The 24,971-nt window shown below is 41.0% G+C and overlaps 1 protein-coding gene across 2 annotated transcripts; it reads left to right on the forward strand.

Moving 5' to 3' along the window:
• Positions 1-762: 762 nt before the first annotated feature.
• LOC146360893 (zona pellucida sperm-binding protein 3-like) lies at positions 763-9,084 on the forward strand. 2 transcript variants are annotated; one of them, XM_084922264.1, is made up of 11 exons: positions 763-1,544; positions 1,636-1,738; positions 2,176-2,294; positions 2,375-2,493; positions 3,471-3,574; positions 4,247-4,424; positions 4,631-4,748; positions 7,823-7,914; positions 8,040-8,134; positions 8,628-8,795; positions 8,939-9,084. In XM_084922264.1, the coding sequence occupies exons 1-11, from the start codon at positions 1,188-1,190 to the stop codon at positions 9,061-9,063; spliced, it is 1,578 nt and encodes a 525-aa protein (XP_084778390.1). In that variant the 5' UTR covers positions 763-1,187; the 3' UTR covers positions 9,064-9,084. The 2 variants fall into 2 exon arrangements, with proteins under 2 accessions (XP_084778390.1, XP_084778391.1); XM_084922265.1 differs by having other exon boundaries at positions 767-1,544; positions 8,658-8,795.
• Positions 9,085-24,971: the final 15,887 nt, after the last annotated feature.

The following is a 24,971-nucleotide window of genomic DNA, read 5'->3' on the forward strand; positions in this document are numbered from 1 at the left end:
CAAAATACTTCACATTTTCTGTTGTGTTGTTATTGAAAATGTTTTGACTTTATATTATTTGTTGGTTTGGAAATGCCTCTGAGGCACAGAAAATGCAATTAGAAAGACAGTAACAAGTTGTTGGGTTTGCATTGCATTACCAAGTTTAGAAAGATTTTAAAGGGACCATATATGATATGGAGCAAGGCAATCTATCTATCTATCATACTTTAGATCTTAAACAGACCATAAACCATTGATGATATTTATGACAGGTCGAATGAAAACAGGTGAAGAAGAAAGCAGAGCATCTGCAAGACTGACATGCCTGCTGGCACAGCCTCAAGACACACCCCATGCTTCCTGTTACGCGTCATACACGCCGCTGACCAGCACACACACTCATACATTTGGTAGCGGCGGTGGTGACATTTGTGAAATCTCTCAGTGGATGATCATAAATCTCAGTTTTATGAGCGTCTCTGCTGAACTCTGCTAACTGCTGACCGCATCGCCTTGACATTCAAGATCATGCAACATCAAAACACGAGGGATGGCGGGGGGGGCTCAAACTCCATGAGAGCGTAGATTGATTTGCCTCACGAGGGCCGTGAAAGCCACTTACTGTTAGGGGGTCAGGCTTGTTTCTGTTTATAAAAGTCTTTGTTCATTACCAACGTGATTGCTGGACATTTAGCAGATGGCAGCATTTGCCCTTTTGGGATTTGGCTAAAAGTGTCACTGGTGCTAACGTTTAACCAATTTTGTGTAGCGCAGCTAAAGCAGAAAAGCAAAAAGATGAACACAAACCCCGCCTTTTTCCCCACAATACAAATATACACATTATTGTGCTGCCTCCCCCTCACCCCAACCTGTCATGGCAGATGGTTTTGCCAGAGGTTACTTCATGTTAATAGGGAGTTTTTCCTTCCCACTTTCACCAACTGCTTGTTCATAGAAAGTTATCTGATTGTTGGAGTGTTCTTTGTTTTATTGTAGGAGCTTTATCTTACAGTAAAGCACCTTGAGGTGCTGCTGTTGTGATTTGGTGCTGTATAATATAGAGCACAGCAATCAATACTGAAATACTCCAGGCTGGAATCCAATCAAGTCATTAGGAATAGGTGGAGCCAGTGCCAAGTTCCTATACCTGATTTCTGGTGAAGAGACAAGCACAGCAGTGCTGTCTTGTTTTGTGAAAACTTCTAATGGAGCTGGGGTTTGTGTTCGGCTTTCTGCTTTTCTTCTTAGCTGGAAACTTCTGCTTCGCTACACAAAATTGGTTAAACGTCAGCACCAATGACACTTTTAGCCAAATCCCAAAAGAACAAGTGACAACAAGCTCGCAGCTGCCAAGATCACTGCAGACAGCAGGACGTCACTCGAGCGAGATGGAACAAAAGGATCCGGCCGGCTTTCCTGTCAGCTACCGGGTCAGGAGCCACCAGCTCAGGAAGCAAAAACCTTCCCAGCTGGAGCAGGGGGAGACCGTCCAAACTCAAGAGTTGTCACAATTGCAGGAACAAGACTCAGATCTAAACCTAGCAGTCAAGCAGAAATCAAAGGTAGTGTAAAAAAATTATTATTATTTTTGGACAGCTACATAGCAATTATTGAATTCTCTGGACTATATAATCCGTTCGGATGATATTCCAGGTTCCAGTGAAGTCTGAGGAGCAGGTTCCTGTGCCAGCTGACAGTGTAGTGGTGCACTGTGGCGAAGTAAAGGTCGCCATCGAGGTCAAGCGAAACTTCCTAGGTAATGGCTGCCCATTATTTGTTTAAATTGATCGAATTTGCAGGGTTTTTTTTATCCGCAGTGGCACCGGCACAGGTCCACTTAACATACCTTCTGCTCTGATGTCTAAAAAGGAAAGGTTTAGATTAGAGGCCCAAATTGGAAAATTGAATGGAACAGTGAAGATGGGATACTCACTGCTGATTACTGCAAATGGCACAGACAATGGTCTCGGTGATCAATATTACGTTTCCTCTTATTTCTTCACTCTGTGAAGGGGCATTCGGCTTGTCTGTCGGGTGCTCGAATGCTGATTTTACAGCAGTGCATTAAGAAACTTTTCTGTTTGTCCTGTGGCTGAACCTCCACTCCTCGTGAGTGTTATTGACTGGAGAAGAATAAAATGGCCTCAGGTAATGGTCTCGATTTAAGCTGCGCCTTCTCCGCTTTGTTCTTAGGAAACGGTCAGTTGATTCGTCCGAGTGATCTGACCTTAGGAGACTGCGCTGCGGTAGACACTGAGAAACCCGTCCTGGGGTTTCAAACGGAGCTGGAGGGCTGCGGCAGCACAGTGACGGTGTGTGGCTCTCCGTTTTCTCAGGCCTATTTACTGTTGTGCATTTCACTTCACTCTTAACTGTTTAATACTTTCTTCAGATGACTGAAGAAGCCATCATCTACACATTTACTCTGATGTACTCTCCGACTCCGATTAGCAACACCTTCATTTTAAAGACCAACCCTGTTGAAGTGGTAATTCAGTGCCACTACAAAAGGTAACGCCTTGTGGTTTACCCCCCATGCTCCTTAGAGATTCATTCTAAATGTCTGTAAAAGGATAAATGTAATCAATGTGATGTCAGAAGCTATGAGTCTTTGAAGCTATGAGTTCAGCATTTTGCCTTCTCTCTGTTGCTGGAGGGGATGGATGGATAGGAGAGACCAAACGTAAGGCAGCTATGCCCAAGTGCCAATTTTTTCTCTAAATATTCAGTTTAATTCGCTTTTATTTATATAGCAGCAAATGACAACACCAAGATGCTTTATATTGTCAGGTAAAGACCCTACAGTAATGGAGAGAAAACCTCAACAATTAGGCAACCCTCTATGAGCAAGCACTTTGCTACAGTGGGAAGGAAAAACTCCCTTTTATCAAGAAGTAACCTCCAGAAGTACTAGCTTTAAGGAAGGGCAGCCATCTGTTGCAACCAGTTCGGGGTGAGGGGAAAGAGGCAGGAATCGTATTATATTCAATAAAAGTTGTACCACATGATTGAAACATAAAGATATTTATATTTATCTTTTTCAACTGACATTTATGCAATCGTTAGACCTTTTGTACCAAGAGGAATTCACCCTCCTTTCTCATTACTTTCACTTCCCTGAGCCTGATGGTCGTCCAAATTTCCTAGAGTATACAAATCTAGCTGTTAGCACAGGTTGTACAGAGTTACCTCCAGGGCTTATGAATCTGTAGCACCCTGTCAGTATTACCATCTATAGCAGTCAGGATGCATGATGTCTCACACCAGTAACGGAGAACTGTAGCTTAAACTGGTTTAAAGTGCATCCTACAGTATATAGTACTAAAAATGCCCCCAAAGTCCTAAACTCGCCTTGGTGAGCCATGCACAAACCCCTTTTTTATAGTTATGTTTAACTCCTATCTTTCTGTCCGTGGTGTGAATATTCTTCATCCTTGATGGGGCTCTCTCGAGTGAAACGCCCCTCCTTCCTGTAATTGTCTTCACAGGAGGCATTACGTAAACAGCGATGCCTTGAGACCCACCTCGAAGCCGTTGGCGTCCCTCATGCAAGTGGAACAGCGGCTGCACTTCTCCCTGCATCTCATGACAGGTGGGGGCAGGTCAAAAATGACAAACTTGGAGCTTATGTTCTGAGGGGAAGAAAAACTTTTGATGTGCACCAGCCGGTCTGGCTAATTTCCCCGGCGACAGGCGTAATTGCAATCACTCGAGGCCTCGCGGTCTTCGTCGCGACTGTTAAAGATGCTAAACACCGGCTTGATAAACAGGAGTGAAACTTTTGCATGGTGATGAGCTGAAATTACATGCCTCGTAGGTCGCAGCTGACCCGACGGGGTCACTCGCACAATGGAGTGATCAATATACTGCTGATTGTGTGTTTTCTAATTAATTCTAAGCTATGCGCTGCAGACAGGCACCACGCCACACTGGTGTTCATCATCGTCATCATATGAGCAGAACCGTACTCCAGCTCTGATTCACTTACTGTAAACCTGTCTGGACTGGATGCAGTTATAAAGGAAATTATGAAAGTTTTAAACTAGTTTTTAAAGGCACAGACCTCATTTGTGTTTCCTACTCAGGTTAATGATTCATTTATTGTCCTCTTTAAAGTATTTTTCTCTTACTGTTCCAGTACCGATATCCTACTGTCTGCTGAAACAGTGCCACACTCTCTCCCACGGGCATCATTTTAGTTTCATCTAATCGGATTGATGGCCCCAGCATTACACTCATACTTTTTTCCTCTGTATTTGATTAGAGGACTGGCAGTCGCAGAGGCCTTCCAGCGTTTATTTCCTGAATGACGTGATGCACATTGAGGCGGTGGTCCTCAGGGGTAACCACGTACCTCTGAGGGTCTACGTGGACAGCTGCGTGGCCACTGCGAACCCAGATCCATACTCACAACCCAGATACAGCCTCATTAACAACCACGGGTGAGAAGCTGTGGATTGTCTGTGGAACACTGTACCTTAAAGTGACACTAAATACGTCACTGCCTGTATTTGTTTCAAAGAGTCTGCTAGACATAATAATCAAGATTTACTGTTAGGGTTACAGTTGTGTAACAAATGGTGCATATAATCAGCAGACTTATGCATGTAAAACTCACACCTGTTTTTTCTTTTTTTCCAAACATGAGATGTTTAACTGACACTAAGCTGACGGGATCCAAGTCTTACTTCATGCCGAGGAGCCACGAGGATAAACTCCACTTCCAGCTGAAGGCCTTCAGGTTCCACCAAGATGACAGGAAGACTGTAAGTAGTATAAAGATGTGTTTATGCAGTTTTTAAACTACTGATCACGTATCCCGAAGCTACTATAGAAAGGTGCAATTTGCAGCACCTGAGGTGTTAGTTTAACCACTTTACTTTTTTCTTCTTGCCTTCTGTTAGTTTTTATATATAGCAAGCCGACACCTATTATATATGTGTTTTGAAAGTGTTGTATCAAGGCTACAGTATCCTCAGAAGCTTTGTGTGGAAATGGAGGAAATGAATGCCCTTTGTGGTAACCATTGATAACCATTTTATAGGTTTAGGATCCCTGCCATAAATATGAGCCAGTATCAACTCCAGAAAACCTTTTCTTGTGTGCCTTTTACGTCAGCGTTGGATCGTAACATTACATTAACTTTGATCAGTTTGCCATTTAGAAAACGTTACCTCGCAAATGCAGCAAGCCACTTTGAATCCATAAGAGCCTAAAAACTTTGCTATTGATGTGCTAATGCGAAATGGGCTAACGTTGTTTGTGAAAACACCGGGCTGTGGAGGACAAAGAGTGCCAAAATTAAAAGGTTATAAAGAAATTATTCGGCATGAAATGCGCCACAGTGACATCCAAAGGAATTGTAGGAAAGCTTATATGAATTATGTTTCGTATTTATTTGTATTTGCTTTAATTTTATGCATTTTTAAATTTAATTTTCATTTTATTTTCCCGTCTCTTCCTTTTTGTATCTTTAGAATTTTCCATTTATATTTAAATAATTACTGTTTTATTTTGTTAGACAGGAAATGCAATAGGAAGTAATTATAATTATATTTAATTGTTTTGAAGGTTTTTTTTCAGAATTCTTGTTTCCTACATTTCTTCCTTCTACATTTCTCATGTGCTTCTGTATACACGGGCCCAAACTTGCTCTTCTGGGCAAACTCCTCCAGCTCTTCTGGGGGAACGATGAGGTATTCCCAAGTAAGTCTAGAGATATAATCTGTCCAGCAGGTCCTGGGTCTGCCACAGGGGCCTGATCCCAGGGTTACAAACTCAAAGTTTCCAGATGCCTGAACTTTTTTTGAACTAGCTCCTTTTTGATATGGAGAAGTATAAACTCTACCCTAATCTCCTCCTGAATGACAAAACGCCTCATCAAATGTCTAAAGGAGAGACCTGACCACCTTTTAGAACAAGTTTATTTCTGCAATTTGTATCCATAGTCTCCTTCTTTTGGTTACTACCCAGATCCTGTTATCATAAGTGAAGGTAGGAATGTACAGTGACTTGCAAAAGTATTCGGCCCCCTTGAACTTTCCCACATTTTGTCACATTACAGCCACAAACATGAATCTTATTGGAATTCCACGTGAAAGACCAATACAAAGTGGTGTACACGTGAGAAGTGGAACGAAAATCATACATGATTCCAAACATTTTTTACAAATAAATAACTGAAAAGTGGGGTGTGCGTAATTATTCAGCCCCCTGAGTCAATACTTTGTAGAACCACCTTTTGCTGCAATTACAGCTGCCAGTCTTTTAGGGTACATCTCTACCAGCTTTGCACATCTAGAGACTGAAATTCTTGCCCATTCTTCTTTGCAAAACAGCTCCAGCTCAGATTAGATGGACAGCGTTTGTGAACAGCAGTTTTCAGATCTTGCCACAGATTCTCGATTAGATCTGGACTTTGACTGGGCCATTCTAACACATGGATATGTTTTGTTTTAAACCACTCCATTGTTGCCCTGGCTTTATGTTTAGGGCCGTTGTCCTGCTGGAAGGTGAACCTCCGCCCCAGTCTCAAGTCTTTTGCAGACTTGAAGAGGTTTTCTTCCAAGATTGCCCTCTATTTGGCTCCATCCATCTTCCCATCAACTCTGACCAGCTTCCCTGTCCCTGCTGAAGAGAAGCACCCCCAGAGCATGATGCTGCCACCACCATATTTGACAGTGGGGATGGTGTGTTCAGAGTGATGTGCAGTGTTAGTTTTCTGCCACACATAGCGTTTTGCATATTGGCCAAAAAGTTCCATTTTGGTCTCATCTGACCAGAGCACCTTCTTGCACATGTTTGCTGTGTCCCCCACATGGCTTGTGGCAAACTGCAAACGGAACTTCTTCTGGTTTTCTGTTAACAATGGTTTTCTTCTTGCCACTCTTCCATAAAGGCCAGCTTTGTGCAGTGCACGACTAATAGTTGTCCTATGGACAGATTCCCCCACCTGAGCTGTAGATCTCTGCAGCTCGTCCAGAGTCACCATGGGCCTCTTGGCTGCATTTCTGATCAGCGCTCTCCTTGTTCGGTCTGTGAGTTTAGGTGGACGGCCTTGTCTTGGTAGGTTTACAGTTGTGCCATACTCCTTTCATTTCTGAATGATCGCTTGAACAGTGCTCCGTGGGATGTTCAAGGCTTGGGAAATCTTTTTGTAGCCTAAGCCTGCTTTAAATGTCTCAATAACTTTATCCCTGACCTGTCTGGTGTGTTCTTTGGATTTCATGGTGTTGTTGCTCCCAAGATTCTCTTAGACAACCTCTGAGGTCATCACAGAGCAGCTGTATTTGTACTGACATTAGATTACACACAGGTGCACTCTGTTTAGTCATTGGCACTCATCAGGCAATGTCTATGAGCAACTGACTGCACTCAGACCAAAGGGGGCTGAATAATTATGCACACCCCACTTTGCAGTTATTTATTTGTAAAAAATGTTTGGAATCATGTATGATTTTTGTTCCACTTCTCACGTGTACACCACTTTGTGTTGGTCTTTCACGTGGAATTCCAATAAAATTGATTCATGTTTGTGGCTGTAATGTGACAAAATGTGGGAAAGTTCAAGGGGGCCGAATACTTTTGCAAGCTACTGTATATTGCCCACGAGTACTGAAGTAAATAAATCACAAATTGTGTGATAAAGGGGTTTTGTTTGTGTTTTTTTTGGTCCATTTAATGGCATATTTGTTTTGAGTCAAATAGTTTTTTAAAATTATGGCAGTTTTGGCTCTCCATACCTGTCAGGACTACTGATGCAGTTTGTCATATTTTGCACAGCAATAGCACATCCATTCTGAACACTAATACATTTCCATGTCGTTTAACTTTCTCATAGCTCTACATCACATGTCACCTGAAAGCAACGCCAGTCTCTGCACCCGTCGACTCGGAGCACAAAGCCTGCTCATTCCTGTCTGAAGCTAAGAGGTCAGTTTACACAAAGATTGCTCTACTGTACAGGTGTTTGCCTTCAGATTCGTTGCCATGGCTCTAATGCTAATGCAAAGCTTTGCTGCGCTTCCTCCTAACAATGCATTTTCGGCTCTGGACAGATGGGTGGCATCAGGTGGAGACAATAAGGTGTGTAGTTGCTGTGAGACCAGCTGCGGCACGCAGAGATGGAAAAGAAGCCTTGCAGCAAATGATGGTACAGTTTGCAGAAGCGACGCTACATGACAACCTGGGACAGGTCCTGAACATGTGATGCCGGCCCAGTGGGGGGGAAATTATGCTATTCTAACCACTTTCATTATGAAAAGCATTTGCATATGCAGAATCTGTTGATTTAATTTTTGCGAACATTATTTTAAAAGTGTTTTTTGTTAAGGGGCTGTGACTAGCTGATACGAGGCTGTCTAAAATGCCATAAAAGTAGCAAACATACATATTTTAGAAATACTTTTTTTGTATTTAGTTTAAATGCATTCATTTGGAGTATAATGCAATCAGCCACAAACCTACACAAGCAGAGGTTCCACCCGTGTTTAGACGAGCTTGCTTGCACTCATTTGGCACACATGCCATTTATGTGGTGGATTGATTTTGAGTTAATCCCTTTAATTGTCCAACCAATCAGTCGTGTCGGGAATGGTTTACTCAGCTGGCTAAATGCACTAAGAAGATTGTTGTTTCCCTTCCAGCCCATATTGGATTTGCTTATTTTTATGCAGCTCTGCGGTGGGAGGGGACGGCTGCTCTTGGCCCCATCCTGCTGGAGGAGAACGTTCTGGAAGAGGGGTCGACTGAGCCGCTTGAGCTTCCTCCAGAACCAGTTTCTCTGCAGCAGACACAAGAAGTCACTCGAGCTGGTTAGACACCCACAAAACAACTCTAGGGGGTTTTAAAAAAACACTCTCTGACTTGACTTTGTTCCCACTCCCTTGAGTTTTCTCTCAACTGCTAATAGAAGTGGTAATATTTGTCTTCTGTGTCCTCATCCTCCCTTTTTCAGCCTTGTTTTCAGCAGTAGCCCTGCTGTGTGGAGTCTGGATGGCGCTTGCTGTGGTGTTAGTTTTCACCAGCACTGTGATTTGCAGCAGACTTCGCAAACCCACCGGATACTCTGTTTGCACCTGATTTAAGAAAATAAAGCATTCATACCCATGCCTCGGTCTTTATTTTCCTCCCTTTGAGTATAGATCAAGGACCAGAGGTCTATTTAACCAAATTTCATTATGCAATGAATATAAATTCCAAATTCGAACATGGGGGTAATCAAGGTTCTCCACAGCTAAACTTTTTCTGCTTGGTGGCATCTACAGTGATGCTTGCATGCTTAGGTACTCTTGGGGTTAAGGAGTTGTGCTGGAGTGGCCAGCCTTGTGAGAAAATGACTTGGCCATAAAATGTACACTGTTAACACAACATGTTTTATATTGCTCTATCAATCAGTATCCTTTAATACCAGGCAGGGTCTTACATTGAGCCTGCTTCAAGGTGTGAACACATTATTGTATATGATTCAGAGTTTTCATATGGTGCAGGGCGGGTGTGGCCACTGCCCGACCTTTATTGTAAATCCAATATAATTTTGAACAAACTAGAATGTAAAAACGCACCACAGGAAAAGTACTCGAGGTATAAAATGAGCCTGGGTGCAGACTCTTTTTGCTAAATTCATGCATGGATGATTTGGTTGGTTCATTTTTTTTTTCCTCCAAGCTTGTCCAGCCGCTGCCCTGTTCTCTGGGAGCTAATTTAATACACACCATTACTACCAAGCTGCCATGCAATTCACTTGAGCTGCTTGAGATTTTTCCATCTTTGTAATAATCCACATCTAAAACAAAGAGAACTCCGGAGGGGGGAAAAATGGTAAAAGTAGCTGCACTGACAACACACTGCGAGGTAAAATAAAAAGTACCATTCCAGGAACAATAGTCATATTTTCAGACTCAGGCCATTTTCATGTTTTTTTGTTTTGTGTGTGTGTGTGTCCCCCTTTAATTCACCCCCCTCCAGCTTTCTGCCAGTGGTGGAGTATTCATGAAATGGGGCTCATCATGAACTGTTGCTCACAAGCCCGGGAAGACGAATAGACATAATTAAAAAGCCCATAAAGGCGAGAGCAGGGGCTTTTATTACAGTAATATGTGAAGGCCTTGGTTTAATGGGGTGTTTGTTCCTATGTGCAGGGCTGACGGCTGTGCTAGTTTACTGCCAGAGCGATGCTGACCGCCCCCACCCTCCCCATCTCCAGCACACCAGAGGCTAATAAAAAGCCATACCTAACGATGCACCAGCAGGACGCATGACAGCGACAAGCATGCACACTCTGAGGCACAGTGATGGACACTAACACACTAGACACGAACCTCTTTCTGCAAAAAGCTAGAGAACAAAGAGGCGAGAACAGGAAACCAGTGGCCACATGTTCCAACAGAATGGCTTACTTTTGCAGTCTGAGGACGCACAATTGGCTTTTCATTCACTGGTAAACATATTTGCCTTTTTCATAATGGAAATAGCAACTAATACTTTTGCCCATTTGGAGGGAATGTGAAAAGTGAGATTGACATTTTCTTAGCAGCTCGCATCCAGAAGACACATTAGCTTTATTTTAATATTCACTCTACTTTTTAGTCTCTGCCAGCGTGAGAGAAAAATACTCTTCTTTTACTCATAAATGCTGATTGCATTCTGTTGTTTAGTCCATTTAGAGCTAGACTAAACTTAAACCATGGGTGCTGAAATAAGCTAAAATACTTTGTAAAGTTGGGTTTGTCTCTACTTAAAGTCTCAGGTACAGGCATAGATTTTGGATGTATGTGAAATGTAATCTGAGCCTACATATTCACTGTTAAATCTAAACTTTTATTCTTAAATGCGTTCATTTTGGACTTTGATAACAGAATTGTGTTTTTAAAGAATTTACTTCTGGGCTGAACCACCTCTTTTTCTTTTTTTTAAAACAACACTGTGTGCTAAAAGTTTTTTTAGGACTGCAGACACAACAGATTTGCATCTGGAATTTCTATTGAGGCTTACTGGTGTGATACATGTGGAATGTAGCTTGGCCTCAAAAAGCAAGGCATTGCAATCACCAGCCACTTTATTAGTCAGAGAGTGCAAATCAGAATTGCCTTAATTCTTTTGTGGTATAGACTGAGCAAGGTGATGGAAACATTTTTCAGAGATTTGGGTCACATCAACAAGATTGCATCACACAGCTGCTTCAGATTGGTTGGCTTCATATCGATGATGAGAATCTCCCGTTCCACCACAGCCCAGAGGTTCTCTGTTGGATTGAGATCTGGTGACTGTGGAGGCCAGTTAAGTACAGCCAACTCATTGTCATGAAACCAGTTTGAGATGTGACCTTTGTGACACGGTGTGTTAGTCTGTTGCTATCATTAGATGGGCACTCTGTGGACATGGACATGGTCAGCAACAGTTCTCAGGTAGGCTGTGGTGATTAAATGTATCCCTCACACCATTATACCACCACCAGCCTGATCCATTTATACGAGGCAGGATGGATTCAGAGTGTTTATGCCAAATTCTGTCTCTACCAGAAGCAGAACTCCAGACTCATCAGACCAGGAAATTATTTCTTTCCTCTTTCTTCTCCAATTTGATGTTCAGTTCAAACTTCAGAAGATCGCCTTGACCATGTCTACATACCTAAATGCATTGAGCTGGTGCCGTGTGATTGGCTGATCACATATTAATGGTTAGTTAGTGCCTAACGTGTGTGTGAACGAGTGTGTGCAGCTTCACAGACGCTGGATTGTGATTTTAATGTTATCTTTGTACTATTTTTAGTTGAATCTAAAGTTTAAATAAAGTTAAAGTCAACACACCACAAAGTAACAGGTGGAGCTGAGCCTCCCGTTCGCAGGTGGCAAATAAAACTGAACCCTAGCTACATCCACGCTTCTAATATAAACTGAAGTCATTTGATGCTTTATTTCATTCTGGTAAATCGGCACATCTACCACGTTTCATTTAGCCGGCATGGGGCTCTTTTCTCCATTACAATCTAAATTCCACATGCGGGCTGAAAAGACAAGTGTGTTTTTTACAAACCCACCCCAAAAAAACAAGCCTGCAGCTTTTGGAGGAGTCAACAGAGTGTAAAACGTGTTAATGTGTTGTTATGGCCACATCAGATCATCATCATCATCATACTGAAGATGGTTGCCCACCCACAGATGTCTAAAGGTTATAGAGGCACGGACTCAAGTTGACAAGCACAATGGTTGAGAGTCCTGAATCAGCCGTTTTCCCCAACAGGATGTGTGACCCTAAGGGCACAAGTGCACACACACCCACTCACACACACACACACACACACACACACACACACTCAGAGCACACGGCCACTTTTACTCTCATGTACACACACATACACGCGGGCCATCAAAAGTAATGGTGTGTGTCCAGTGGCAGGCAGGGAGAGTCCTCTCATGTCTGGCAGCCATAACGATATTATTGCTGTAGATGGAGCGTGCTGGGGAATATTGTTCCACACCATTGGTATGCTGCAGACGTCCTCTCATAGCACACATTGGTGGTGATGACAGAAGTTGGTATTAACACCAGACCTGTTGGTTGATGTTTTTGACAAGAAACCACAGCGTGCTGATTCCTCCTTGAGACAAGAAAACTGCTGTTATTTTCAACTGGAGCTGTGATGGTGTTGTTTTTTTTTCATTTAACAAAGACAGACACAGGGGACCATTATCAAAGAGATTGTGATGTGTTATTACGCTGAGCTTTTGAAAATCAAGGCAGACGACTCTATCATTTACTAGATCCTATCTGACCTAAAATATTTGCTCCTTTTTTTGAATGCAGATAAATATCAAAGGCTGTTTAATTTAATCCATGAATACTCATTGTGTTATTATATTCCTCTCATACAGATTGCACCGTTTACAGCCAGCCATGGTGTGGAGAGAGTGCGTGCACGCAAACATGCACGCCACCTCTGTCCAGACCCATGATTAACCCTCTTAATTAAGAGTGAAAAAAACTTCCAAACGAAGGAAATGGATTTAATTAGCCTGATCTTAGCCCGGGAACATGTGCACACCCTAAGACACACATACACAAGTACCGGCGTGCACACACACAAAACAATTAAGCCTCTTTTATCCAAGCTAATGGCTTCAGTGACTCAGAGCCTTTCTTATTAAGACTATCAATAATATGCTGATTACATGCATCCACCGGACTCCTTTATCGGGGCACCAAGGTGACAAGTGTGCGTCTCTGAGGTTTCAGGGGTGTGGCGGTCTGTCTGCGCGACCTTATCTGCTGAAATAGACATTTGGATTGTTTTCGGTTTGCCGTGCCTTTATTTTCTGCCGTTTATCTTATCAAAGAGGCCACGTGTGTCTTTCACACTGAGGAAATGCCTATGAAGTTAGCTGAGGGCATTATGGAGGCAAGATAATAGACTGAGGAGCGATGGTGGCTGGAGGGGTGTAGATCTGTCTACTTGTCAGACTGCATGCCACCAGCCCCTGCTTCCTTTCAGTCCAATAAGTTCCTGCCTGCCTGTAAACCTGCTGGTCTGTCATTGTCTGCAGTTTGTCCATTTTCTGATTTTATTCAAATCTTGTACACACACACACACACACACATATATATATATGTGTGTGTGTGTGTGTGTGTGTGTGTGTGTGTGTGTGGATAGATATGCCTAACCATTTCCAATACTGTAGCAATTATTTACCATAAACATTTTGATTTTATTCTCTCATTGTATGAGTTTATTCACCAAGTTCAACAGTGTTAGATCCTTTTTAAAGAAAGTTTCACTAACGCTAGCTAACAGAAGTTAGCAAAAGCTAATAGCAACTAACAGAGGCTAATACCAGCTAACAGAGGCTAATTGCAACAAGTGCTGGCAAAAAACATTGACTTGTACTGAACTCACACGGTTTACAGATTCCTCTTGAATAAATAGACGTGGACACCTGGCATATTTCTGAGGCAAACAGCAGAGTAACAGAATACACACACAACAGATGAGCAATGCTAAAGTGGTTTGTCCTTCAGCAGCCACCATAGCTTGGATTATGCACTTTAATTTGGATGGGTAAGAAAAAAGAACATGAACCACAGGAACAGTCTGAGTAATATGTCCACTGGTGAAGCTGTGGTTCAAGACGTACTGCAGCAGGACATCTACTAATCCAAAGGTTGGTGGTTTAATCCCCGGCTACTCCAATCTGAATGCTAGCACTGGGCAGGATACTGAACCCCGAGTTTTTGTTTGTGGTTAAAAAGTACTTCTATGAATGGGTGAATGAGGCATATCGAATAAAGTGCTTTGAGCACTCTAGTAGAGTATAAAAGTGCTATATAAGAACCAGTCCATTTACCAATACATTGGAGGCTTATCAGCTGTCAGAATTGTGCTATACAGGGCAGATTTTACATCCCCAGCAGGACGTCCTCCTAGAGTGGGTGCCTAGCACATTTCTTGTGCCCTTGTTTCTTGTGTCCACATGTGCACACATATCTCAACAAATGTTTGATATATTAGCACAAGTACAGATTAATATTGGGCATCACAGCCTATATTTAAAATTGCAACAAAGCTGCAAGGCTTTTCAGCTCACAGGAAGTAAAACATAAAAAGTTGAAATTTAAAAAACGCCTTTAAATGTACTCGAAGTAACTGCAGCCACTTGTTGCCATTAAAGCGCATAGTTGCTGAGCACTTAGAGGTTTTCATGTTCTTCATGTATAAAATACATGTTTCTTTGTTACCTCATATGCAAAGGTGTCTGTTTAAGCATGTTTGAGGCAGAGATAATAAAGCAAAATAGACAGACGTCTGTCACACAGGCAGGAAGACAATGGGTCTGTGCTTTGACCTTCAGTCTCTTCCTGTTGTAAGAGACACTGGGGTCTCTCCCAGAGGAGGAAAGAGGGAAGTAGTGGCTTGACCTGCAGTGCCACACCTTTACTCCCCCCCCCCATAATGTATCCCCAGACATCCCTGATGGAGGCTCTCTGATCTCTTTTTTTTCCACTTGATGCTATTGTGAAATTTGTTTTGTCATTCAGGCTCTAAGGGTCCCGTGGGGCCACCTATGGCGCTGGCAGACAGACCTTTATGCGGTTCCCAGCCTGGAGTTTCCTACCTCTGACCGTAAACGCTGAGGACATACCAAGATGTCAATTTGAGGTACATCTTCAGTATTGCCTAGATGTCTTTGTTAGAGTTTACAGCGAGAGAAGATTTGTCCTAAAGAATTGTTTGTGCTCGATGGTGACACTAACTTGAGATCTCACACTTTCAAGCCCTGTTCTTTTTCAGCCTACTGAACTAATTGACTTCAAACTTAACCAGTCCATTCCCTGTGGTTATGATGCTGACACTGTGGACAGAGGAGTCAAATTTGTAGCAGTTTCACATGTCAAGTTCACCATTCAAACAAATGAGGCATAATTCTAGATGCAAATCTGGAAATACGAGTCTGTCTCTATTCACAGCTGTTCACAGCCGTGTAATAACCATTACATTAGCCATTGTTACAAGAAATCAATGACAGATGCATTTAAATCCTTTGCAGTAACTTGTCACTTGGTAAGAGACGATCCTACTAGACATCTAGTCTACGTACAAACGTTTTCATCTGTCCAGATCGGTTCAATTTTTCAAACAGTTTGACCAGAGATATAATGTCTGGGTCTCAACCATGTTTGCTGGGCTGTCACTTAAAACAGCCAAACCTGTAATTATACCTAACTTTACTAAAAAAAAAAAGTTTTGCAAATGTTTTCATTTCATTCGATTACATGTCTGTTTTTTTTCTTGCAAAGGCTTTTAGACCTAAGCAGGTAATTTATATAAACACTGACCCACCAATTGCATTTGTCATAAAGGGAGAAAACACCAGAGCGTTCATTATTTGACTAACTTTTGGAGCCAGCCTCAAGTGGCCATTTGAGGAACTGCAGCAACTTCTTAAATGGCTTGATGTTTAGTCCTGGATGTTGTTGTTGTTGGGCCAAATGAATTAAATGAATTACATTTCTCATTTAATTAATTTAGAAAAATTCACATTCAAATTATTCTTGCAAATCCATCCATCCATCATTTTCTGCTTACCCAGTTAAGGAGCCCTTCTCAGCTGTTATAGCACAAGAGGCTGGGTACACCCTGGAAAGGTTACCAGTCTTTTGCAAAGCTTACAAAGAGAGAGAGACATCAGTCACACTCACATTGATGCCTACAGCCAATTTAGCATCACCAGTTAACCCAACATTGCATGTGTTTGGACTGTGGGAGGAAGCCGGAGTACTGGGAGAGCACGCAGGCACAGAGAGAACATGAAACATCCACAGAGATTTGAACCCAGCATCTACCACTGTTAGATTAAAAATAAAGCCCCTTGTTTAGACTTCGCTTGTCTTTCTGCATCCTGTGTTTCCCATGATGTTGCCCAATTCGCGATCAGTCTCACAAATAGTATCTTGACCCACAAGTATTACTTAAAGTTTCATTTGGTTGCTTTTAAAATTTTCAGTGAAGTCAAATATCTTGGGGGGGGGGGGAGACCATGTGAAGTAATGTTCAGAATAAAAATAGGGACAGCCTGTGTCTGCATGCGGTAGTGGAACAAATCTCAGCCAACTGCATATTTTGGGATGTCAGTGTTGAGTAAAGCTCCACATCTGGACAACCAATTCAGAACTAAAGATTGCGAAAGAGGGAGCGCAGAGGAAGAATTAATTCACTGAAAACTTTTCTCAGGCTTGCAGTTCTGTGGTTCAAAAGCAGCTCTCCTCTTAACCGTATGTAGATGTGGTGCACGAGCCAAACGCAACATCTCCTAAAACCAAAAGAAAGTATTTCCCAAAGGCCAGCTCTCCCCATGGCTCCGCGTCAGCTGCGCCAACAGAACCGCTCAGAACCTCGCCGGCCCAAAACACCCGCCATGTGAGACAAATAAATCACCGCGCAGGGAAGCATCTGCACCAGGGAAGTTAGCACGGACGTGACTTACAGTTGAACAGATGTCTTTTCTGACTGAAATAACATCAGATCCATTGCACAGTGAACCCAACACCTTCCTTTTAACCACCAGGAGGATAACCACAACAAAGGGCTCCCTTTCCGTTTATTCCCACTTTAGATGTGGTTTTCTTTGGAAGACAATGGATGAAAATATTCTGGCCTTCGCGTTTGATCTGAGCTCCCCCACCCACCCACCCACTCCCCCTGTTCTCATGTTTTTCATGTGCTTAAATGGAAATGTGCTGAACTATGTTTGATCGCTGCTCTCAGGTGCACGAAACAGGAACAAGTCTCCAGACAAAGGCATAAGAAAATGAAGAAACTCACACCCCTCATTTATGGATTCTAATATACACACATTTGTCCTATAGACCATGACCTTTAATCCTGACTGGCATGCTGAAAGTGGATGAACACACAGCACCCAAACACACACATACGCGCACACACCCTTTATCATTCAAAGTGTGCCAGGGCTATCAACCTGAATAAATAAATCCCCTTCTTATCTCACAACGCAAAACTGGATAAGCGCTCCCACCGGGTCTGGATGGAGGAAGCCGTCAGCACCTCTGTTTTGGTTTTGCCTCATACAGAGGCAGAATCCTGTTTTTCTCTCCGACCCATCCTCCTGGTTTTCATTCCCTGGAGAGTCATTTCCCTCCGTGTGCGTGAGACGTATGTATCCCGCCACACCATCCATACATGATCCCTCTTTCCTGCTTATCTCCTGCACTGGGCCTATATCTTTCAACGGCTGATAAATCGGCAGCACAATTTCCAGGTTGGGAACAAAGAAAACAGGATTTTCCACATTGTCAGCCTTTAAACCTGTTTGTAAGATATATTAGCCATTACTTGCTTGTCCACCACTAGCTTCCTATATCACACCCATGTACAGTTTTTTCCTGTTTTCACACCTGTGGCTGCTGAGGATAGGGGACCACAGATTAATCTGCTGTCCAGACTCAAAAACCTGGTTGATCTATATTGTTTTTTTGTTTTTCATGTTCTTCCAGAGCCTTTAAAATCAACGTTTCATTGATTACCAAAACTCCGGATGCATCACTTTAAAATAACGCAAAATAAGAAATTCCTACATCTCAGCTTGCTGCTCTTCCGCCGCTATGATTTGTTGTCTACGCAGGCCGAATCCAATTTGTCAAGAATAATCTGTTCTACCTTTAATGATGTGTGCCTCTGTGAAGTCTCTATTCCACACAGCATTTTTTACCCATTCATCAGAACAATAACAAAAAAGGCAGAGGAGCTCAAAAGAACGGAGCCCTCTATCACAGAGCAACATTGCCACCTGCAGCTGAAGCAACCAGCCTGCCTCAACATCAGACATGATCAATCAGACACAGATACAGATATTTGATTTTTTTTAAATGTTACTTGCCTAGAGCAGATTTCAAATACATGAATGCTCTGTTAGATGGTCATATTTTAATGCCAGTTCTGCAGTTTTACAGGTCACACAGTGACTCTACCACAGTAATAAATGAACAGAGTAAGACTGTCAGTGCCCCTAGTTGAACATTTTCACTTGCCAGTTACTTTGCTGTTTTCAAAACTGTTCTATTTGTGCTCAAGGATTATCTTCTAAGACCACCCGAATAAATACTTCAATATGTAACATATAGTTAAACCTATTTGCTGCTTTTTCTGTGGCATTTATTTTGCTATGCTGCACTCCAGTGGCAGACCAGGGTAGTGGCACATTATGGGATAACCAGTGCTGACATTGTGCAGTTTCTTTTTATGGTAGTTTCATTTTAAATCCTTTAAATATTGACATAAATGTGTGTTTATGTTGGCAGTGTTGACAAGGTCAGAACAATTCAGTTATTGAGGACCTCAGACACCCCGGGAGAAGTGCACGATTTGTGCCGTTTTGTATATAGGCCGGCCTTTGAATGACCAGTTCAGTGGTCAGTTCACAACAACAGCTATATCAAGGCACTTTACTTTGTAAGGTACAGACCAGACATGAATAAAGCTTTGGCAGAACTAGGCTCAGGGTAGTTGGCACTACTGAACAAAATTACAGCAAATTAAGGCTATTATCCCTAAAAATCTATAATTTGCACAATACAATGTAAGCTGAAGCTGTTCCTTTGGTTTTTTTCCCCAACAGAATAGTCAGCACAGATTGTGTTCAGGGAAAATGACTGGAAGTATTGGGTAGAATAAAAATGAAGCCTTTGGTAGTTGGTGAAACATGTTAGTGAGGGCTGGAAATATTACATCTGTCAAGTATGTTTGATTTGCCTTTGAAACATCTGAAATATTATAGTGGATCTGGTTGTAGATCTACTATAACACTTTGTAATGCCGAGTATTCACAGCTGAAAAACTCATAAGCATAAGGTTGTCGAGGCAAATATCATTAGATACGCGTTAACTCAAAAAATGTCAGCAGATCCTGGTTAAATGTTTCTGACTGTTGGCTGCCTGTTTTCCAGCTGATGTTTGCACTCATGTAGGACAGAGCCGTGCTGGCTTGGATGTAGTAAGCCAAGGGTCACCCACTGGCTAACTGAACTGAAACATGGTTACAGTTTACAATGAAGATAAATGCAGCTAGGTGTTGTAGCAATATTTAACTAGAATAGATCTTGCCAAAACTCGGTGAATCAACCTCCGGAGCTGAAAATTAAAGCCAGTGCAGAAGTGCCAGAAACTGGCCCTCTTTTTACCCACATCCTGGATCCACCTCCTGGTCCATTTACAGAGATGAACAGCATGGCAGGCTTTTGGACTTTAAGTGCATAGAGTCAATAAATGACTTGCCTCTGCAAAATGTTTTACAGAATTGCGACCTGTGACTTCTGGCTTGTGAATCACGGTCAGGTCAGCATCGATCGTTTCGTGCAGGAGCACGGCTGCTCCATCACACAATGATGGCGCTTCTAAATCCAGAATTCACAAAGTAAACATCATGATGGCTACCTCCATCTTGATATATGACCCACTGGGATAAAGAGCTGCTGGGGGGGGGGGGCAGACTTAAGAAATTACTATTACAGGCTGTCTCAGAGTGATGGTGAAGAACTAGTTCATGCATTTATTACTTCTAGGCTGGACTTTTGTATTTTATTATTATCAGGTTGCCTTCAGTGCTGGACCACAGAGGAATATTAACATTTAAGGATACATTACTTTGGCAAAGAACAGTCTGAAAGATCCTCTGAGTGTTTTTACTCAGAACTTTGTACTCCAGGTTTAATTAGGTTTAAGTATATATAGAGAGAAAGTCACCCAGCAGCTTAAACGTCATTAAACTATTTTGTAGTAGAGTTGTAGTATTTTGCGGATTTGTGTATCTGGGTCTAACCAGTGTCATTTTTGTTTAGCTTACAGGATTGTTTATAATCCACATGTTAGGTAAGGGGTGACTGGGGAAAGGTATACCAAAGCAGCTGTTAGTCATGTCATAAGAATGTTGTTGATTATTGGGCTTCTTGTCAATTGTTGTTTTTGCTATGGCATGCGTATGTGATTCTTTATTGCATATGGTGTTCCAATAATAAGCTAATATTTATAATGTAAATATAACCCGCTGTGAGAATGGATATAACACTGTTTGATGGGAGGTTTTCTTAACCAACACTTTTTCAGATCAGAATCAGAATTTTTATTGTCATTGTGCTTTTAAGAACAACGAAATTGAATAAATATATAAAATAAATATAGTGTATAGTATATACAAGACAAGAAAAAAAACGACTCAGTATAAGATTAAACAAGTGAAATGTGGTTATCAGTTGAAAATATTTTTATTTTATTTATTTATTTATTTATTTATTTATTTATTTATTTATTTTTGGATGGGGACACAGAGGGAAATCATGGCAGGAAGTGTACCTTTCAGTCTAAAAGCACCAGTCCACTCAGTATATTCAATCTGAATGCGCTGGATCTATAAACCCGTGCATTATAGAACAGCTTTCAATGTTTTTATGGCATCTATGTCCACTAGATGGAGCAATACACCCATTGTTGCGGTTGAAGAATTTCAGTGGTTAACAGCTTTTGTACCACTGATGAAAAATGTTTCAAAATAAACAGACATGCTTGAAGAATAATTAAGTCAGAGCATTGTTAATATCTGCCTACTCATCTATATGAATATTTTATTGTTTTATTAGCAGCAAACCAACTTAACCTTTATTTCCAATTAAATGTCTGCAAATAGCAACAATATTATTATTATTACTAATAAATGCGGAAGACTTTTTAAGCATCTCGTTCTCATATAAATCTGTGTTCATAGCTCAGAGGTCAAAGGGGTTGTGTGTGTGTGTGTGTTTGTGTGCGTGTGTGAGAGAGAGAGACCGAGAGTGTATGTTGGCAAGGTATTTAATTGATTTAGCCCTTGGCACAAACGCACTCACACATACACACTTGCTGATCCTCCGCCTACTCCCATCCATAAATACATTTCCACTGCAAATCATACAGCCAATAAATCACCATGGTTACTGTAATATAATAATTGTTGTGTTTGAAGGAGACTTTGACTGATGCTGCTTGTAAGGCCACTTAGAAATCGATAATTACAGTGAAATTTTTGCAATGCTGGATTCATTTAGCGGCAAAGTGAATGTTTGAATGTCTGTTTGATCCACTAAGCAGGATGTGGTGCAGAAAACAGAGTGAGAAGATTAAGGATACATTGTGACCATTGGATAGTGGACATTTCTGTTTGCTCTGTGTCTGTGTATGTGTATCATGACTTTTTAGGACAGACCAGGCCAAAAGCTTGACTAAAATTTAATATCATATCAGTGAATATTTCTGAATTCTTCAGTTCAGGATCTTATTTGGGTTCAGTGTAAAAATCTTTCCATATCTGGACTAATAGCTGGGTAATTCAAGCCCTCGGGCAGGCTTTAAGGCCCTGAGTTTACCATTAACGTGGTGATTAGTTTGTGGTAATTTAGGTTTTGTGCACATTACAAAAGCACGCTATAAATGTAAATGGTAGGTGGATTAAAGCCACACCAGCATTATGACCATTTAACAGAATCACATATAGAGCAGTGAGATCCTGATTGTCAAATCTTTTGTTATATAATGGATAAATCTTACAATGATTTCTGTTTAACTTTTGCTTGTCCAATGTTAAGGACACGAGAAAGGTTAACCTTAACCTGCAGAGCTTTTAAGTTAGTTAGGGACAGCAGAAAGAAGCTGACATTCAGAGTGACCCAAGCTGATTTTTCTTTATCTTATATATGACTCATCTGTTTTTGTCCGTGCCATACGGAGCCCTAAATCAGGTTTGTTTGTTTATTCATTCATTCACTTGTAATGCGAGCTCTGCATGAGCAGTCACACTGGACTTTTATGTCACTCAGATGAAGCTCTGTTTCATAGACTTTATCGCTTGTTACAGTAAAAGGACATGTTGTGGATTTGCATGGCTTTATCTGTGTAACTGTCTGTGTGGGTGGTTTGGGAATTGTGTGTTGGGATGTGGGGCGCCTGATCGAAATGAGGAAAAAGGTAACAGGGAGGGAGAGAGAGGAGAGGAAAAATGAGACAGGGCCCTGGGGAAAAGGAAGGCGAAGGTTATACAGCATACTTAGCCCTTAATTTTCCTTTTATGCCTTCTTTCCTCCACTCTCTTGCCTTAGGCTGCCCACAGGCCTAGAGGACGCTGCAAGCCTTTTGCAGGTCAGGTGCCCTCAGGAGCAAATGCCACCTGTAGAGGTGCTCCTGAGACAGTGCTTAAAAATAGGGAGTGAATAAAAAAAAATGAGAAGAAATAGCAGTAAAAAACAGTCGAAAAGATCTGTGAATTTTATGTGTGGTTTAAATGTGTTACAAACAACATCATCCTTACATTTAACATATCTAGTTTTTCCTTTCTGGAAATGTGGGATTGGAATATAGCCCAGAGGTTTAGGTCACAGTATGACAAACACACAAACAAAGCGTAATCAATGCTGTTTCCATCCTGGTAAAGGGTTTTCCTTCAGACTTGATTGATTTAGCAAAAAACAAACAAACTGTTGTCCAGTCTAGTTATCTACATATGTTTTCCCAGTCTTTCTAGTTGGCTTTGCTACAGTGGTTGGACATGACAGCACAACCAGCATTGTTGTGACCATGTGCAAAGTGTGGTTGCCTTTGAAATAGCTGTCTACAACATGGGGACCAGGTCCTTGATACATCGAGATGGGAGTTAACAGCATTAAAGTGAAGTCAGTCTGCTAATAGTTTGTGATTAAATGGAGTCAATCTGTTTGTGATTAACACTTTTATGTTAATATAAATCAAAATCCGTTGATGTGTGTTTCAAATCAGTTGCTATCTACATGCACATAAATTCCCATTAAAACAGACATTTACAAAAACTATTTACATTCAGAGTCCAACCTAAATTTAGTTCTTCCACGACATAGGCACCCAGCAACCCTGCTTTATGCAGGAATATAACCAGAATAAAACCAGCTGGCAACTCAACCGAGTTGAGCTCATCAGTGCAGACTCACATGTTTAAAATTTAACCTGTGTTTGCTAATCTGTGTGATTGCAGTCAGTAACCGGCAACCTGTACTATTGTCTTATGATCAAAAGTGGTTGGCCAGAGGTTAAGGGTGTTGCCCGCTCAGCCTTTAAGTACCCAGTTGGTTGCTGTGATTACTTGCAATCAGTTGCTGACGGCTAAACAGTTCAATGCAATTTTTTTCTTATGTCAAGGAGGTTGAACTCTAGAGCAGCAGCATCATGAAGCCAAGTGATAGTTGTATGTTGTTTACAGTATAAATGAAGAACACCCGAACACGCTATAATTCGGAAAATCATAGCGTAATATTTAAACTGATAAAAATTGTAGTGCAAAAATAGAAAATTCCTATTACACAGTCCAAGTGATAGAACCAGCATAAGCCATGTAGGGATATCTACTGTTTGTTACACGATCTTGGAGGTCAGCATTTCTGTGGGAGTGAGGCAATGGAGGTGGCCCTGTAACCTCCTGCAGCAGCTTTGCAGCAGACACATCAATATTTCACCTTGATGGGTCGCCTTGAGATTATTATTGTCTCTTACACTGAGAAGAACACATATACGCAAACATTTTTTCCTGCTGTCACATCAACCGATCTTGACACAGACACTGGAAGACAGAATAACAGGTCATCCCCACGCACCCATTCATTTTTCATTCACAAAAATTTCTACATCATTACAGCTTATCAGAGAGCAAAATACTTAATTACTACCTCCACAATTTGCCTTGGTGTTTATGAGTGCTTGCGTAAGGGAGAAACACAGTGTGAACATAATTAGCTGACTTCTGTCTGTGATCTTTAATTTATTCTTAAATACACTGTAAAAAATACTGGGATTTAAGAGAATCTTTTTTTACAGAATTTCCCTGTTATTTTTAAATACATGAAATGTCAATAAATTTACAAAAAACAGACTGCGAATTAACATTTATAGTGTAAAATAACATTTTAAGAAAACTTTAACCAAGAATAAACATAACATTTAATCTTTTTTTTTTTTTTAAAAATGAGCAATTTTGTGAAGCCTAAAAAATGTGAAGATCTACTGTAATACTGTAAATACATGCCTAAAAAGTTGATGCAATGAGTGAAAAGAAGTACATTTTCTGTACTTTTAATTGTTTGTTAATTGTTTGTTAATTGTTTTTAATTGTTAATTAATTGTTTGGGTTTTTTTTGTTAATTGTTTTTTTTTTAAATTATATTATAGAAATCTACAAAGTATTGTAATTAAAAACAGCTACAATTACTGCAATTTCACAGACTGTAATTTTAGAGTAGTTATGTATCTTTTAAATTTATTGACTGAAATTAGAAAAATTACAGAAAAATAATAGTATTCAGAAATATAAGAAGTTGGAACAATAAATGTTAAACACATATGACAGCCGTGGTTAACAATATTATCAATGACATTTTCTGGACCTTTTTTTTAAATCAGTTAAAATTTATAGTGCTAAAGCTTTTTTAACAAT

Source organism: Perissodus microlepis, chromosome 23 (genome assembly GCF_051167445.1).
Source record: "Perissodus microlepis isolate ML-2025 ecotype Zambia chromosome 23, ASM5116744v1, whole genome shotgun sequence".
NCBI classification, from domain to species: Eukaryota; Metazoa; Chordata; class Actinopteri; order Cichliformes; family Cichlidae; genus Perissodus; species Perissodus microlepis.

Coding starts and splice junctions, on each gene's coding strand:
- LOC146360893 (XM_084922264.1), top strand. CDS start 1,188: ATGGAGCTGGGGTTTGTGTTCGGCTTTCTGCTTTTCTTCTTAGCTGGA. Junction 1,545..1,635: donor CAGTCAAGCAGAAATCAAAG/GTAGTGTAAAAA, acceptor ATGATATTCCAG/GTTCCAGTGAAGTCTGAGGA. Junction 2,494..3,470: donor ATTCAGTGCCACTACAAAAG/GTAACGCCTTGT, acceptor TTGTCTTCACAG/GAGGCATTACGTAAACAGCG.